Source organism: Telopea speciosissima, chromosome 10 (assembly GCF_018873765.1).
Source record: "Telopea speciosissima isolate NSW1024214 ecotype Mountain lineage chromosome 10, Tspe_v1, whole genome shotgun sequence".
In the NCBI taxonomy this organism is placed as follows: domain Eukaryota; kingdom Viridiplantae; phylum Streptophyta; class Magnoliopsida; order Proteales; family Proteaceae; genus Telopea; species Telopea speciosissima.
The window spans coordinates 41,288,078-41,301,586 of record NC_057925.1 but is presented as its reverse complement, the minus strand read 5'-3'; the positions used below and the strand labels follow the sequence as shown (position 1 = coordinate 41,301,586).

Below are 13,509 nucleotides of genomic sequence, written 5' to 3'. Positions count from 1 at the left end.
CTGTTTTAAAAAATTGGTTCTAGGTGAGAATCGATTTTTTCTATTTCTGAATTTTTGGAGTAATTCTGTACCAACAAATGAACAAATGTTGTATGGTAAACCTGATAAAAAATTGATTCTACTATCACAAACAAATAGAAACATATGGATTGTCATTTGAACAGTAACAATTTTCTCTTCTAATTCTATCAAATTACATAAAAAAATCACAGATGTCATTTACTTCTAAATTTAATATTAATTACAATAATGTCATTTCCTTCTAAATTATACCAAAAAATACTTGTAAAGTCTTTTTCTCTCTTACCAACTTTAACATAAAATTAAAATATTCCATTAACATAAGCAAAATAGTTATAAAAAATGTCAAATTTAAAAGATGTCATTAAAATTGGGTTCTTGAGTGGATTAGTGTCATAGCAATTGAATAAAAATAACCTTAATAGATTCGAACCACCAGCCCCATGGAACATGCTCATGTTCCAAGTGCTCTATCAATTTGAGCTAAAGACCCATCAAGTAGAATTTGAAATTTACAAGTAACCATAAGACCTTGCCATAGAGCAATAGTTCCAAATCCCATATGAAGTTCCCATTGTTTTCATTCACATAACATCATACACAAAACTATTTTTAAGATGGGTAAAATAGGATTTTCTTCTTAAATGAGAAATCTCAATATGGAATATCTCCTCAAAACATGAAGAAAACACAAACAAGTATTTCAATCCTTTCTTCCAAGGTATACATATAAGATTACAACAGCTTCTCTTGTCCTAAGGTTTCCCATCATTCCAAAATATACAAGTACATAAGGATAACAATGCATTGCTCTTAATATAGCTCAATGTTTAATACAAGATGAAACCTCAAGGTCAAAATAGAACTTTTAGAATGGAAACCTATATTTAATCATAACAACCATTTAAGCATTACACCCCCTCATGTTGTACAATCTTAATGGAAAAAAAATTCTCTGTCCGAGAGTGTGGCCTACGCCAGCACTCCCATGAGTCAATCTCTCTCTTCTTCATGTGAAAAGACACCTCTGCCCTCTTGTTTTAAGGAGGAGAGAGATAGACACATGGGAGTGCTGGCGTAAGCCACACTCCTGTATAGAAAACTGCTTCCCAATCTTAATATAGTGAAAGGACCAATAATAAAGGTTGATTGTAAACATTTGGTACCTATAGTTACCATCATTCTCTATTTCATATAGATAGTGTGCAATAGATCTGCTTTTTCTTCATCTTCATCATATATGTTTAATATTCTACGATTAGTCTCTAAATTTACTGATATAAATCTGTGGCTTGTAGGTACTTCAAGGTTTCCTAATGATACTTCCTCTTCTGTTGACCTCATTACAGGAAGCTCCCAGATGAGGGTAAACCAATAATCATTTGTGATGGCAGCTATGACCCACATACTAGGAGGGGCTTTGGGATCCATATTATTTTTTAATTCCAGTTTTCTTGTTGCTTCTATAGATTTTGGTTTCATAGGATGAGAGGTGTTAAAGGCCCAAGGGGTACGTCACATCCATGTGATATTGTTCGCTTTGGGCTGAGGCCCGCATTGTTTTAAAACTTGTCTATATGGAAGAGGTTTGCCTTTGCTTATAAGCCACAAGTTCTCTTGATACCCAAACGATTTGGGACTATCTTTAGTCACCCCCTCCTTATTTTTACTACAACAGAGGCCTCCTGTTGAGGGAGCTTGTTGCATATGGCCCGAGGTTCCCACAGATGACACCAATGTTAAGGTCCAAGAGGAGCCTGGCGTCTATGTGATATTGTCTGCTTTGGGCTGAGGCCCACACAGTTTTAAAATGCGTCTACATGGATTTGACCCCTGCTTATAAGCCACAAGCTCTCTCAAAATCCAAACGATGTGAGACTATATTTAGTCGCCCCCTCCTTGTTTTTGCCACAACAGGAGGTCAAAAGTTTGTTACAAGGATTACAAATCTCTCAAGAGCAATGCTGGAAGAAATAGAAGTCTAAGTTGATTGTGAGGAGGTGGTGAAATGAATGATGGTTGAAGTACAATTGGGAATTATTCTCATTGTTGTCTGATGTTTATAAACTCTATGTGTGATTTTGAGAAATATTTCGTAAGGTCATAAATTGAAATTAGGGTATTTAGGTATGATTTGGTATGATTTCTATTTAAAAAATTGGTTGGTTTGATTTTTATAATCTATTTAAATAAAATAAAAATCATATGGAATAAATATTCTGAAATAGATGAAGAGTTGGTTCAATTTTGAAATTGAAATTGATTTCACTGTTGATCTTAGCACATGATTATTTTGACATGTAAATAAAAGGCTATGCCAGTGCCACCATCATAAACACCCCTTTCCCAGCCCGGGACACTCCTTCATTGTTTTCTAAAGAAATATAAAGAATTTATTCTCCGAAATTGAACTACCAAATGAATTTCTTATTCTTAAGATATTTCAGATAATTTTTTGCAAAATAATTCAGAATTTTTGTTTTTATAAATAAAATATGATTGATGTAATGATTGTAATCAAAACAATTTCAATTTCTTAAACTCCTAGTATAAATCTTCTCTTTACCAAAAAAAAAAAAAAAAAAGTATAATTTTTAACCTCATATGAAATGGTGAAACAACGAGCCACTGTTTCAATTTTGAAACAGAAATTTGTTTCAATCTATTTCGCGGTTCACCCTAACTCTCCATCTCAACAAGGCAGAGAGTGAGCAGAGCAACGACGCAGTAAAAGCAAGAAGACGCAGAGAGGAAGAAAAAGACGACGCAGCGGTAGGTTTCTCCCTCTCTCACTCCCGCCACTGCCGACGCCCGTCGAAACCCCCAGCCTTCTTCTTCCTCCCGACGCCTCACTCTTCCTTGCTGGTCGCACGAAGAAACCGTTGTCCTCAGCGACTCAGTCCAGGAGGAGCAGAAAGAGTGAAAAACCTCAAGCCCTTCTTTTAACCAGATTCCGACGGTTTCTGGCCACGCCTCCTGCCCCCCTTATGGCCATACTATCTCCAAGTGCTGAATGCAGGGGTTTATTAACTTCACAGTCCAGCCGAACTCTGCCACCGCTATGTCTATTATCTACCGAGCACGGACAATAGAACATAGCGTGGAGCGTCAAAAAGGTATGCAATTTCTGCTTTGTAGTGATTGATGGGGTTAGAGATGGATGAAGGGTTTATTTTTTATTTTCTTCTTCTTCTTCTTTTTCCGAAATCTGATTTTTTATTTGTTTGATTGAATTGGATTAGAGTCTTGAAATTAGAGTTTATAAAGAATTTATTCTAGTATCATTCATTTGTTAGAAAACGGGTTGTTGTAGATTGCTATGGATGTTTTTTTTTTTTTTTTTGGATGAATAAAAATTTAATTAGGAAGAAAGGAGAGGGAATATACAAGCCCAAGGGCCAACAAAACTGAAGCTAGAGACTAGCTAGGGCGCAAAATGGAAGTAGGAAGACCCCAGGAGACAACAATGAGCCTGTTCCTTGGGGTATCCTTTACATCAACCAGGGGGAGTGAACTAGTTTTAGATAAAACATCAAAGAAGATGGCCTTCCAAATCTAAACTACACAAGAAGAGTGGTGGAGGGAGGTATTATTCAAACTCTTCTACATCGCTGGGTTTCGAGGAAGCGATGGAAGAATGACTGATTAAGCATCAATTAGAGTCTTAAGTTGGTTTCGTTCCCTTTTTTTAGGGTTAATTTGATAGTTTAGATGAGAACTCTTATGGACTTTTGGCTAGAAGTGATGGAAAAAATACGGAAAAGGTGGTGATGGGAATAGCAGCAATATGAGTGATGGAGACAACGTGGACAGCACTTCTCTCAACCTCATGTGTTCTGTCTGATACATTTTGCTTCTCTTATTTTCAACTTTTTTATTTTGATGTAACTGGACGAAAGTCGTAAATCCAGTAATCAGTTTCTTGGGATACACATGTAACTGTTTACAAGACTGATACAACTTCATCTTCTTCTGTTTTGGAAATTGATCAAGAACAAATAGAGGTTAGAATATGTTTTTTCTGATTGGGGGTGTCTGGATTGATCTCAAGAAGGTTGAATCTAAAGATTCTGTTGATGGGACCAAACTCCCTTTCTGCAAACCAAGTCCTTTTTTTTTTTTTTTTTCTGTTGGTTCTATAGAGGAAGAAAAACATGGAATCTATTTTCAAAAATTAAAGTTGCCAAATGATTTCTTATTCATGATTTTTTTTTTCTTCAATTTAAGCAACCAAACAATTTCAAAAATTTTTGACCAAAAATCTATTTGTTGACTTATTTCAAGAAATCAATCGAATTTTGAAATTGAAATCATACCAACTAAGTCTGTTTTGGCACTTAAAAGTTCTAGGTTGATAGTTACTATAGCTGATAAGCTAGCTAAGAAAGCAAGAGTAGATAAGTGAATGTGTAAAGTTATGTCTGATGTACACTCTTTTCTCTTTAGTTAAGTTTTTCGTTTTTCCTATAAATAAAAAAGAAAAGAAAAAGAAAAACCTGGTCTAAGATCATTTTGTCAGAACATCTGAAAATATTCCAATTGGAATGATACAATTCAACCATTATATTCTTGGGAATTACTATCACTTCCCCACACTCAAACCTATATTTTCTCAAAGTTTCCTACCCAAAATTTCTTTTCTGATTTGGGGAGGAGAGGAGTAGGAACCAAGGGTAATTTGGGTAGGGGGCTTTGAGTAAATGTAGGTTGAGTGTAGGGGAGTGATAGTAATTGCCCCTTATATTTTGGCATTTTTTAACCTTTGATTTGTATCATGTTCATTTAGCAATTTTAATAATGGTAAACAATAATTGCTGATTGTTGTAGCTTCTGTTAGTAGGTTAACATAATCTGTATATTTTTGTAAATGAATTTTCACTCAGTGGTGAATTTCTGGTGTCCTCTCTGTGTGTACCTTGGACAGTGAAAGCGAGAAAGAAAACTATGCTAATTCTTTGGATAACTGACCTACAATGCATTTGATAATTGATACATTTGCTTATTTTGGATATTTATGATTTGGTTCATTGTTATTGGCAGATGCGAAGAGGATTGATGAACTGATTCATCTTTAAAATCTGGGAACCAAACTTCCTATGGTTGTTACTTCCTGCTTGTTAAGGATTAAAGTTCATCGCTTATTCCGAAGCTTTCACTCTGGAAAAAAATTCTGTAATCCAGGAACTGAGGATATTCTTTTCCATGCAATTTGCGTTAATCTACGTCATAAACAATGGACATTCTTGGAGAAGATGGCTTCGAGTCTCTCAAATTCGTTAGTAGCACGGGTGATCCTAGAGTTTCAGTCCTCTCCACAGTTAACTTTGAATTTCTTCAATTGGGTAAGGGAACAAAAGAGCTTTTCGCATTGTGTAGAATCTTACAGTATAGTAGTTCATATACTGGTCAAAGCAAGAAGGTTTGATGATGCTTTGTGTCTCATGAGATACTTGATGCAAGAAAGACGTGTATCCCCATTGGAGCTGTTGGAAGCCTTGATTGGTAGTTATGAAACCTGTTTCTCGAGTGTTGCAGTTTTTGATGCTCTAGTTAGGGCTTGTACTCAAATTGGGGCAACCGAAGATGCTTACAAAGTGATTAAGAAGTTGCAGACGGTAGGTTGCTGGGTTACTGTTCACGCTTGGAATAACTATTTGGATCATCTCATGAAGTTGGTTGAGACTGATAAATTCTGGAGTATGTACAGGGAGATGGTCTCTAACGGGTACACTGAAAATGTGATTACATGTAATTTGATTGTTTGTGCTCTTTGTGAAGCCTGCGAATTGCGTGAAGCCATGTCAATGATATATTGGATGTTGAAGAGGGGCATTTTTCCCAATATTGTAACTTTCAACATGCTCATACATGGGGCTTGCATAGCAGGTGATGTCCAATTTGCCCTGGAGATAATGAAAAAGATGGCTGCCGTGTTAGGGGGGGATATCAAACCCAATTCAGTCACTTATAATTCCATCATAAATGGTTTTTGCAAAGTTGGGAGACTAGCCATGGTGGAAGAAATTCGAGTCGACATGGTTAAAATGGGGATTGAGCCAGATGTAAGGACCTATGCGATTCTGATCAATGCATATGCAGCTGAAGGAAGTTTAGAAGAGGCTTTTAGGTTGTGCAATGAGATGGTTGAGAATGGATTGATGTTTAATTCAGTCATATACAACTCAATTATTCATTGGCTTTGCAAAGAAGGAGACATGGAAGAAGCTTCTTTGCTTTTCTCTGACATGATTGAGAAGCATATTTCTCCTGACAGGTTCACCTACTCCATTCTCACACGAGGGCTTTGTAGTAATGGGTATATAGGTGAAGCCATTAGTATTCATAACCAAATTGTAGAAAATAACCTTGTGGAGGATGCTTTCCTGCACAATATTCTTATCAATTACTTATGCAAAGGCAGAAAAACCGAAAGAGCAAAACAATTGCTCGCATGTATGTATGTTCGGGGGGTCCTTCCCGACATGGTCACATATACTACTATGATTGATGGATACTGCAAGGAAGGACAAATAGAAGATGCCATTTGTGTGTATGATGCAATGATAAAGGAGGGTCAAAGACCCAATTTGGTAACTTACAACTGCATTCTTAATGGTCTATGCAATGAAGGCCATGTGGATATAGCAGGGCTTTTGGTGGAGGAGATGAGGAAGAGTGAGTTACCACTTGATGTTTTAACGTACAATACCTTGATAAATGGGTACTGTAGTTATGGTAAGATTGCCGAGGGTTTTGCTTTGTTCCGGGAGATGCGACAGGAAGGAGTTTTGGTGAATGCAGTCACTTTTAATGTGTTGATCAACTTCCTGTGCAAGAATGGTTGTATTGAGCAGGGAAATGAGCTCATGAAAAGGATGGCCTGTCTGGGCCTAACTCCTGATTGTTTTACATACACAACTCTTATTACTGAGTCCAGTAAAAATTCTAGTGTAGAGCAAGTGCTGGAGTTGCATGATTCCATGGTACTAATTGGATTAGTTCCTGATGAATACACATATAGAGCCATTGTTAGCTCGCTGGAAGATCTACATTAAGTTTGAGAGGACACTATGCCCGCCATTTGAGAACTTTTGGTTGGAAAACCTGGAAGCCTCTGAACGAATCTTGCACCAGGATCTGGAGTTGCTACAAAATATCTGCTCCAAAGGTATTTAGACTATTTATGGAAATAAATGACATGAATCTCTGGTTTTTATTTTACCATTGTTGATTTCTGAATCATGGCTATGTATTTGCTATATGTAGTGGCCTTCAGAAGTATTTGAATCAGCAGGGATTCTATATTGTTGGTTATGGCTACACTACATGTATTGGGAATTCTGGGGATCTGGATGAATCAATTGCTTCTGCAATTACAGAAAATGGTAATATCATGGATTTAACCTTTTCTAAAACTAAAGCAAAACTAGAACAGAGCATAAGGAGGCATTCCCAATTTATTAAAGCCCTGCTGTATTTGCACTTTTGCAGTCATGCTTCATAGTTGACACCTTCTTTCTTACAACTCCCAAGTTGCATGCTCATTTCTCCTGCTAGCTAGTTGCAAATTTTGTTATTAATGTAATGCAAACCTATTTGTCTTTTGCAGATAATGTTGCTTCAGCTGTGCTTTCAGGAAACTGAAACTTTGAGGCTCGTGTGCATCCCTTGACCAGAGCTAACTATCTTGCTTCACCTCCTCTAGTTGTTGTCTATGCACTTGCCGGCATGGTATGTATATTGGTCTCACTTGCTAAGTGCTAGGATCCATCTTTTTTCTCTCTTCAGAGAAACAATTTACTGAAAAAACATGGCATGACTTGACAATGGTTAAGCTTCTGAACTGCCAACTGGATGGTCGAACTTTTGAACTGCTGAAACATTGTGTTGTTACTCTGCTATAAATAAGGCCTGATTTGGTATGAATTCTATTTCAATTTCAGGGGGTGATTTCTATTTCTGAAATTGCTTGGTTTGACTTTTGCACCATATTTCAGTGAAATAGAAATCAAGTGGAATAGAAATTCTGAAATAGCTGAGGAGCTACTTCAGAATTTCTATTTCATTTGATTTAGCACTCTTGCTCTTGAATGAGCACATGGTTAATTTCATGGGCAAAGTAGTAATTTCATGTTAAAAATAAAACACCACCCTTCTTCTCCTAATGGTCTCACCACCACCACCCCACTCCCACCATTGCCACCGCCACCACCACCACTACTGCCCCGTTACCACCACCACTACCACCACCACCACCACCACCACTAATACCCCGCTACCACCACCATCACCACTACCCTACCATCATCACCACCGCCACCACTGCCACCGCCACTACTTCCACAACCACCACCACTACCACTACTTCCACAATCACCACCACCACCACTGCTTCCACAACCACCACCACCACCACCACCACCATCACCACCGCCACTACTTCCACGTCACCACTACCCTGCCACCACCATCGCTACTACCTCGTCGCCGCCACCACCACCACCATCCTTCCCAAAGAAATATGGAGAATCTATTCTCAGAATTTGAACTATCAAATGGATTTTTTTTATTCTTGAAATATTTCATATTGATACAACCAAAACAATTTCAATTTTTTGACCAAAAATCTATTTGTTGATTATTTCAAGAAATAAATCCAAAATTGAAATAGAAATCATACCAAATCAGGCCTAAGATACCAAGATGGAACATCTTCTAGCAATTTTCGTTTTGGAAATTCTGTTCAATTTACCAAGTCATGACTATCATCTGCATTTGTGAAAAATATCTTGCATACCGTTACAAATGAATCTTGTTTTCAAAATCCATTGTTTAATTTGTATAAATTAGACTTACAGGAGGACTACAAGAGGCTTAAAAGGCTCTCAAACCATCTTGATGCTTTCTTGTTGTCAATGTATTGATAATGACATTTTTTTTGCTTTGAAAGTAAATGTAGATGCTTCAACAACCACAAAGCTGGTGATGAACAAAAAACAACTGCAACACTGGAAGTTTGGGGGATGGGTGTTTGTTCTTCATGCGCTCTTTAACATTAAAATATTTTTTTTTGGCGTGGGGAGGGGTGCATTATTGTCTTGTTATGTGTCAACTGAGAGGCATTAGGAAAGAGGCCAAGAGATAGGTTCTGTTTATTATGGACTTTACGGATGAAATTCGAAACAACAGTTTCCTTTTTTTTTATAGATTCTTTGTGTTTTTTATTTTTGGATATGCTATTGGTAATTTAGATATACATTGATGGATGCCTCATCCCCCTTTCCATACTAATTAACTTATCGTGATTTGTACTCCCATATTTGACCTAAATATCTGTGGTTAAATCGATGATGTATCAGGTCATAACTTCTATGTAATCATGAAATCCACTTTTCAGGTCGACATTGATTTTGAGAAAGAACCAATTGGAGTGGGGAAGGATGGTAAGAGTGTCTATTTGACGGATATATGGCCAACCACTGAAGAAATTGCAGAGGTGGGAATTGCTAATCTTCAAATGCATGTTAGGATCTATAAATGCTATTTTCCATCAGTAGTTTTCCTGTGAGATCTTAAAGTTAATAATGAGGAATGAACTGATTCTTAGCAAGGAATGAGAGTTTACAGCTGAAAGGAAGAGAAGAGGAGAAGAGAAGAAGAGAAGAAGAGAAGAGGAGTTGGAAGAAAAGCACAATCGTGTATGTTGAGTAAAGCTCAACATACATATTTGTTTCATTATAATTAACTTCTATGAATTACATTAACCTCCTTAGGGAGGTAAACAGAAATAAAACAAGAAAGGAAAAAATACAACTAAGTCATGTCTTATAACAAGACAATGACAAAACTACCCCTTATAACAAAACACTCTAATAAAAGGAGAAAAATACAACTCTATCACTTATAATAAGAACAAAGACTAATGTACCCATAACACATAAACTCTAACACTTAATTGATTAACTTGGAATGCTTCAGGTTGTCCAATCCAGTGTGTTGCCTGAAATGTTTAAAAGCACTTATGAAGCCATCACAAACGGCAATGAAATATGGAATCAGTTGTCAGTTCCAGCTTCCAAACTTTACTCATGGGACTCTAACTCGACCTACATTCATGAGCCTCAATATTTCAAGGGCATGACGATGGAGCCACCTGGTCCACACGGAGTAAAGGATTCTTATTGTTTGCTCAACTTTGGTGACAGCATCACAATTGATCACATCTCCCCAGCTGGGAGCATCCACAAGGACAGCCCTGCTGCGAAGTACCTCCTTGAGCATGGAGTGGATCACAGAGACTTCAATTCTTATGGCAGCCGACGAGGGAATGATGAAATCATGGCAAGAGGAACCTTTGCCAATATTCGCCTTGTCAACAAGCTATTGAATGGAGAAATTGGCCCAAAGACAGTTCACATTCCAACAGGGGAGAAACTCTCAGTGTTCGATGCAGCAATGGTCAGTTTCTTGCTTCTAAATTGTGTATAATTTCCTTTTATAAATTAGTTAATTAATAATATTAATCATGGCTAAAGGTCCCGGGAGTTGTCCACGTAGCCAAGCTTGGTTGGGTAGATCTATTTCACCGCCATATGGGACTAATCAGGCAATACCAACTGTTGGGATAGATAGGTGACCCTTCTGATTAGCCTCCTGTCAAATTTTATGGTCTTAACTCAATTTATGACCCACAATGTATTGTATTATTATCCTTGTTCATCAGTCATTCAACCTTTTCCCTGAATTCTTTCAAACTGTTGAGTTTTCAACAATTTCTTAAAGTCTCTTCTGCCACATGGCAAATTCCATTTAGCTGAAACTTACCACATGAATAGTGGTTGATGTTGGCCCCTGTCCGTATGATCTGAATGTTGACTTAGCTGCTTTGGTGGTGTGAAAAATCTACTGAGCCAACCTTCACTATTTTGGGAGTTTGAAGAAAAGCAGATAATTAGTCAATGCTCATAGTATGTGGTATACTTCACCCAATGATGCAGAAGCCTTTAGTTGGAGCTTCTCCTCCACTATGGAACTTACCCTTTCAAGTCTGGTATTTGGCAATGTAAGTCCATTATCTCAGGCAGGTCTATGGGTTGCCAAATCTGGCACTCTTAATTATCTCAGGTCATAAGTCATAAGAGTGCTACCTTTATAATCAAATCTTTGGGTTAATCTTTTGTGGAAGTGCAGGGGTGACTAATGAAGTCATGACAAACCTTTATATTTCAACTCTTCTTTTTTTTCTTCCCTCTCCTTCACCTCACCTTTTCCCACAGAAAAAATTCAAGAAATGTCAACCCACCTCATTTATTTGAATGCCCTGGAGGCATATACATGAACTTAATTCATTGCCTTGTTTCCTATAATTGTTTAATACGTGAAATTTGTTCTGCTTTGGACGTTCAATGCAATAATATGTCCTCCGTAATCAGTATCATTCCATCTGTTTTATATTTCACGAAAAAATAAGACTTGTGTTATCATAGTTGTCACGGCATCTAGGTGATCCAAGGGATGGAGGGTGCCTGGATGCAAGGTGACCCTAGTTGTCAAGGCCTTCGCCTAGGTGACACCTTGACAACTTTGGGTGTTATGTTTCACTAAAACAAAGTATCGATCTTTTTATTTAATAATTTTGGAAACACTTGTAGTTTGTTATCCTCCCCCCCCCTCTTTTCATTTTGATTCCTTGAGTTAGAGATAGAAAATGTGAACATTTGTAAAGAGGCTTCTCTGGTGATGATTTCGTGAGAGTGACTTTACTAATGAATTTGTATTTTCAGAGATATATGGGTGCCGGGCAGGACACCACTGTGCTGGCTGGAGCAGAGTATGGCAGTGGAAGCTTTCATGATTGGGCTGCAAAGGGCCCGATGTTATTGGTGAGTTTGCATGCTTTCTCCTTGTAAAGGGATAGTCCTTTGCTTTACCTGTTAATAGATTCCGTATTCACCTTTGCCATATTTGGGTTCCTAATTCTCCTTGTGTATTCAGGGAGTTAAAGCAGTAATTTCCAAGAGCTTTGAGAGAATCGATCGTAGTAATTTGGTGGGCATGGGTATCATCCCTCTCTGTTTCAAGGCTGGTGAGGATGCAGACACACTCGGCCTGACTGGTCATGAACGCTACAGCATTGACCTTCCAAGCAAAATCAGCAACATAAGGCCTGGTCAAGATGTAACTGTTGTGACTGACGCTGGCAAATCGTTTACCTGCACACCACGCTTTGACACAGAAGTATGCTCGTTTCCTTTCTTTCAGAGGAAATCGAAACTATTTACACATTCATAGTGCCTGGACGCCTTGGTGTATGAATTTCTTGCAAAAAGCTTAGTATCATCTGTTGTGATATGAAAATTACTGTATAGCAAGCATTAATATTTGGATATTTGGACTTATTTGACATGCACTTGCAGGTGGAATTGGAATATTTCAATCATGAGGGCATTTTTCCATATGTGATCCGGAATCTGGCCAAGTAAAAACCAGTAGGGGAAAATTTTTAGTCATGGAGCTACTACATTCAGCAAGGTTTTTTCTCAAGGGAGCCTGTGAGAATACAGGTGTGCATGTTCTGACAAAATGAATCTAGGGAATATATAAATAGAAAACAGGTGATAAACACCCATACCCCTGTTTTCTATTTATATATTGTATGGATAAGGCAATGACTGACTTGGTATTTGGTAAATTATCTAGGTGATGTATTTTGTTTCATTAATCTAGTGAGCTTTGCTGGGACTTCGATTTTCCGGTAAGTTTTGGCATGTCCTTGAAGGATGATTGGCAATTTAGAATGTAAAGCTGAGGCAGATCTGAAGACATACTCACGAAGGAAGAAGTCCAAGAGAAGGGGCCAATCCGTGGCTTAATAGAGAAGCTGTTTTGTTTGCTGTTTTATTTGCTTTCATACTTGGTTTATTTATTATGTTTTGTCTTGGTTTAGTTTAATGAACCAGGTTCAATTGTTGGTTCAACTTACGCTATTCTAATTCTAATTTTATCAAGTTTTAGGTTAGTTGCTCGGGTCCACGCCTCTTATACGCATGTGAGGAGGTTGTGTCTTGTAAATCAAGTCAGCTAGGGGGATTTCCTACTCCGATTCTGATTTTGACTTGTTGGCCTTTATAATAAACTAATTCGTGGAGGCTCTCTCTTACCTTACGATGTTTTTAAACAACTGAAGCTGTGCTGTGTTTGTTTTCTGTAACTAGAAGATTTGCCCTGTGCTTGATCAAGGTTGAAGGGGTTGGTGTGTGATCCTATCGACATCTTGTGGTGTAAAGTTTGGATAGATTGTCTAGTGTTATTATTCAAGTTTTCCTATTGATTGCTGTTTTGGAAACCCTATTCTCAGATCATAGCCATTACAAGTAAGTTTGTTCTTAAATTTTTTGTATTAGAGCCTAGCTTTCTAGAAGATCGTATACAAGGGTATTTTCTAGATTAAGCAAACTAGCCATCCGATCATTTTGAAATTCCTAGCAT

General features: G+C 37.6%; 1 protein-coding gene and 1 pseudogene across 1 annotated transcript; both read left to right on the top strand.

Moving 5' to 3' along the window:
- The first annotated feature begins 4,930 nt into the window (after window positions 1–4,930).
- LOC122641902 (pentatricopeptide repeat-containing protein At1g11710, mitochondrial) lies at window positions 4,931–7,131 on the top strand. Its single transcript, XM_043835229.1, has one exon. The coding sequence runs from the start codon at window positions 5,118–5,120 to the stop codon at window positions 7,074–7,076; it is 1,959 nt and encodes a 652-aa protein (XP_043691164.1). The 5' UTR covers window positions 4,931–5,117; the 3' UTR covers window positions 7,077–7,131.
- A 426-nt stretch (window positions 7,132–7,557) lies between these two features.
- Window positions 7,558–12,515, top strand: LOC122641904 (annotated as a pseudogene).
- The last annotated feature ends 994 nt before the right edge of the window (window positions 12,516–13,509 follow it).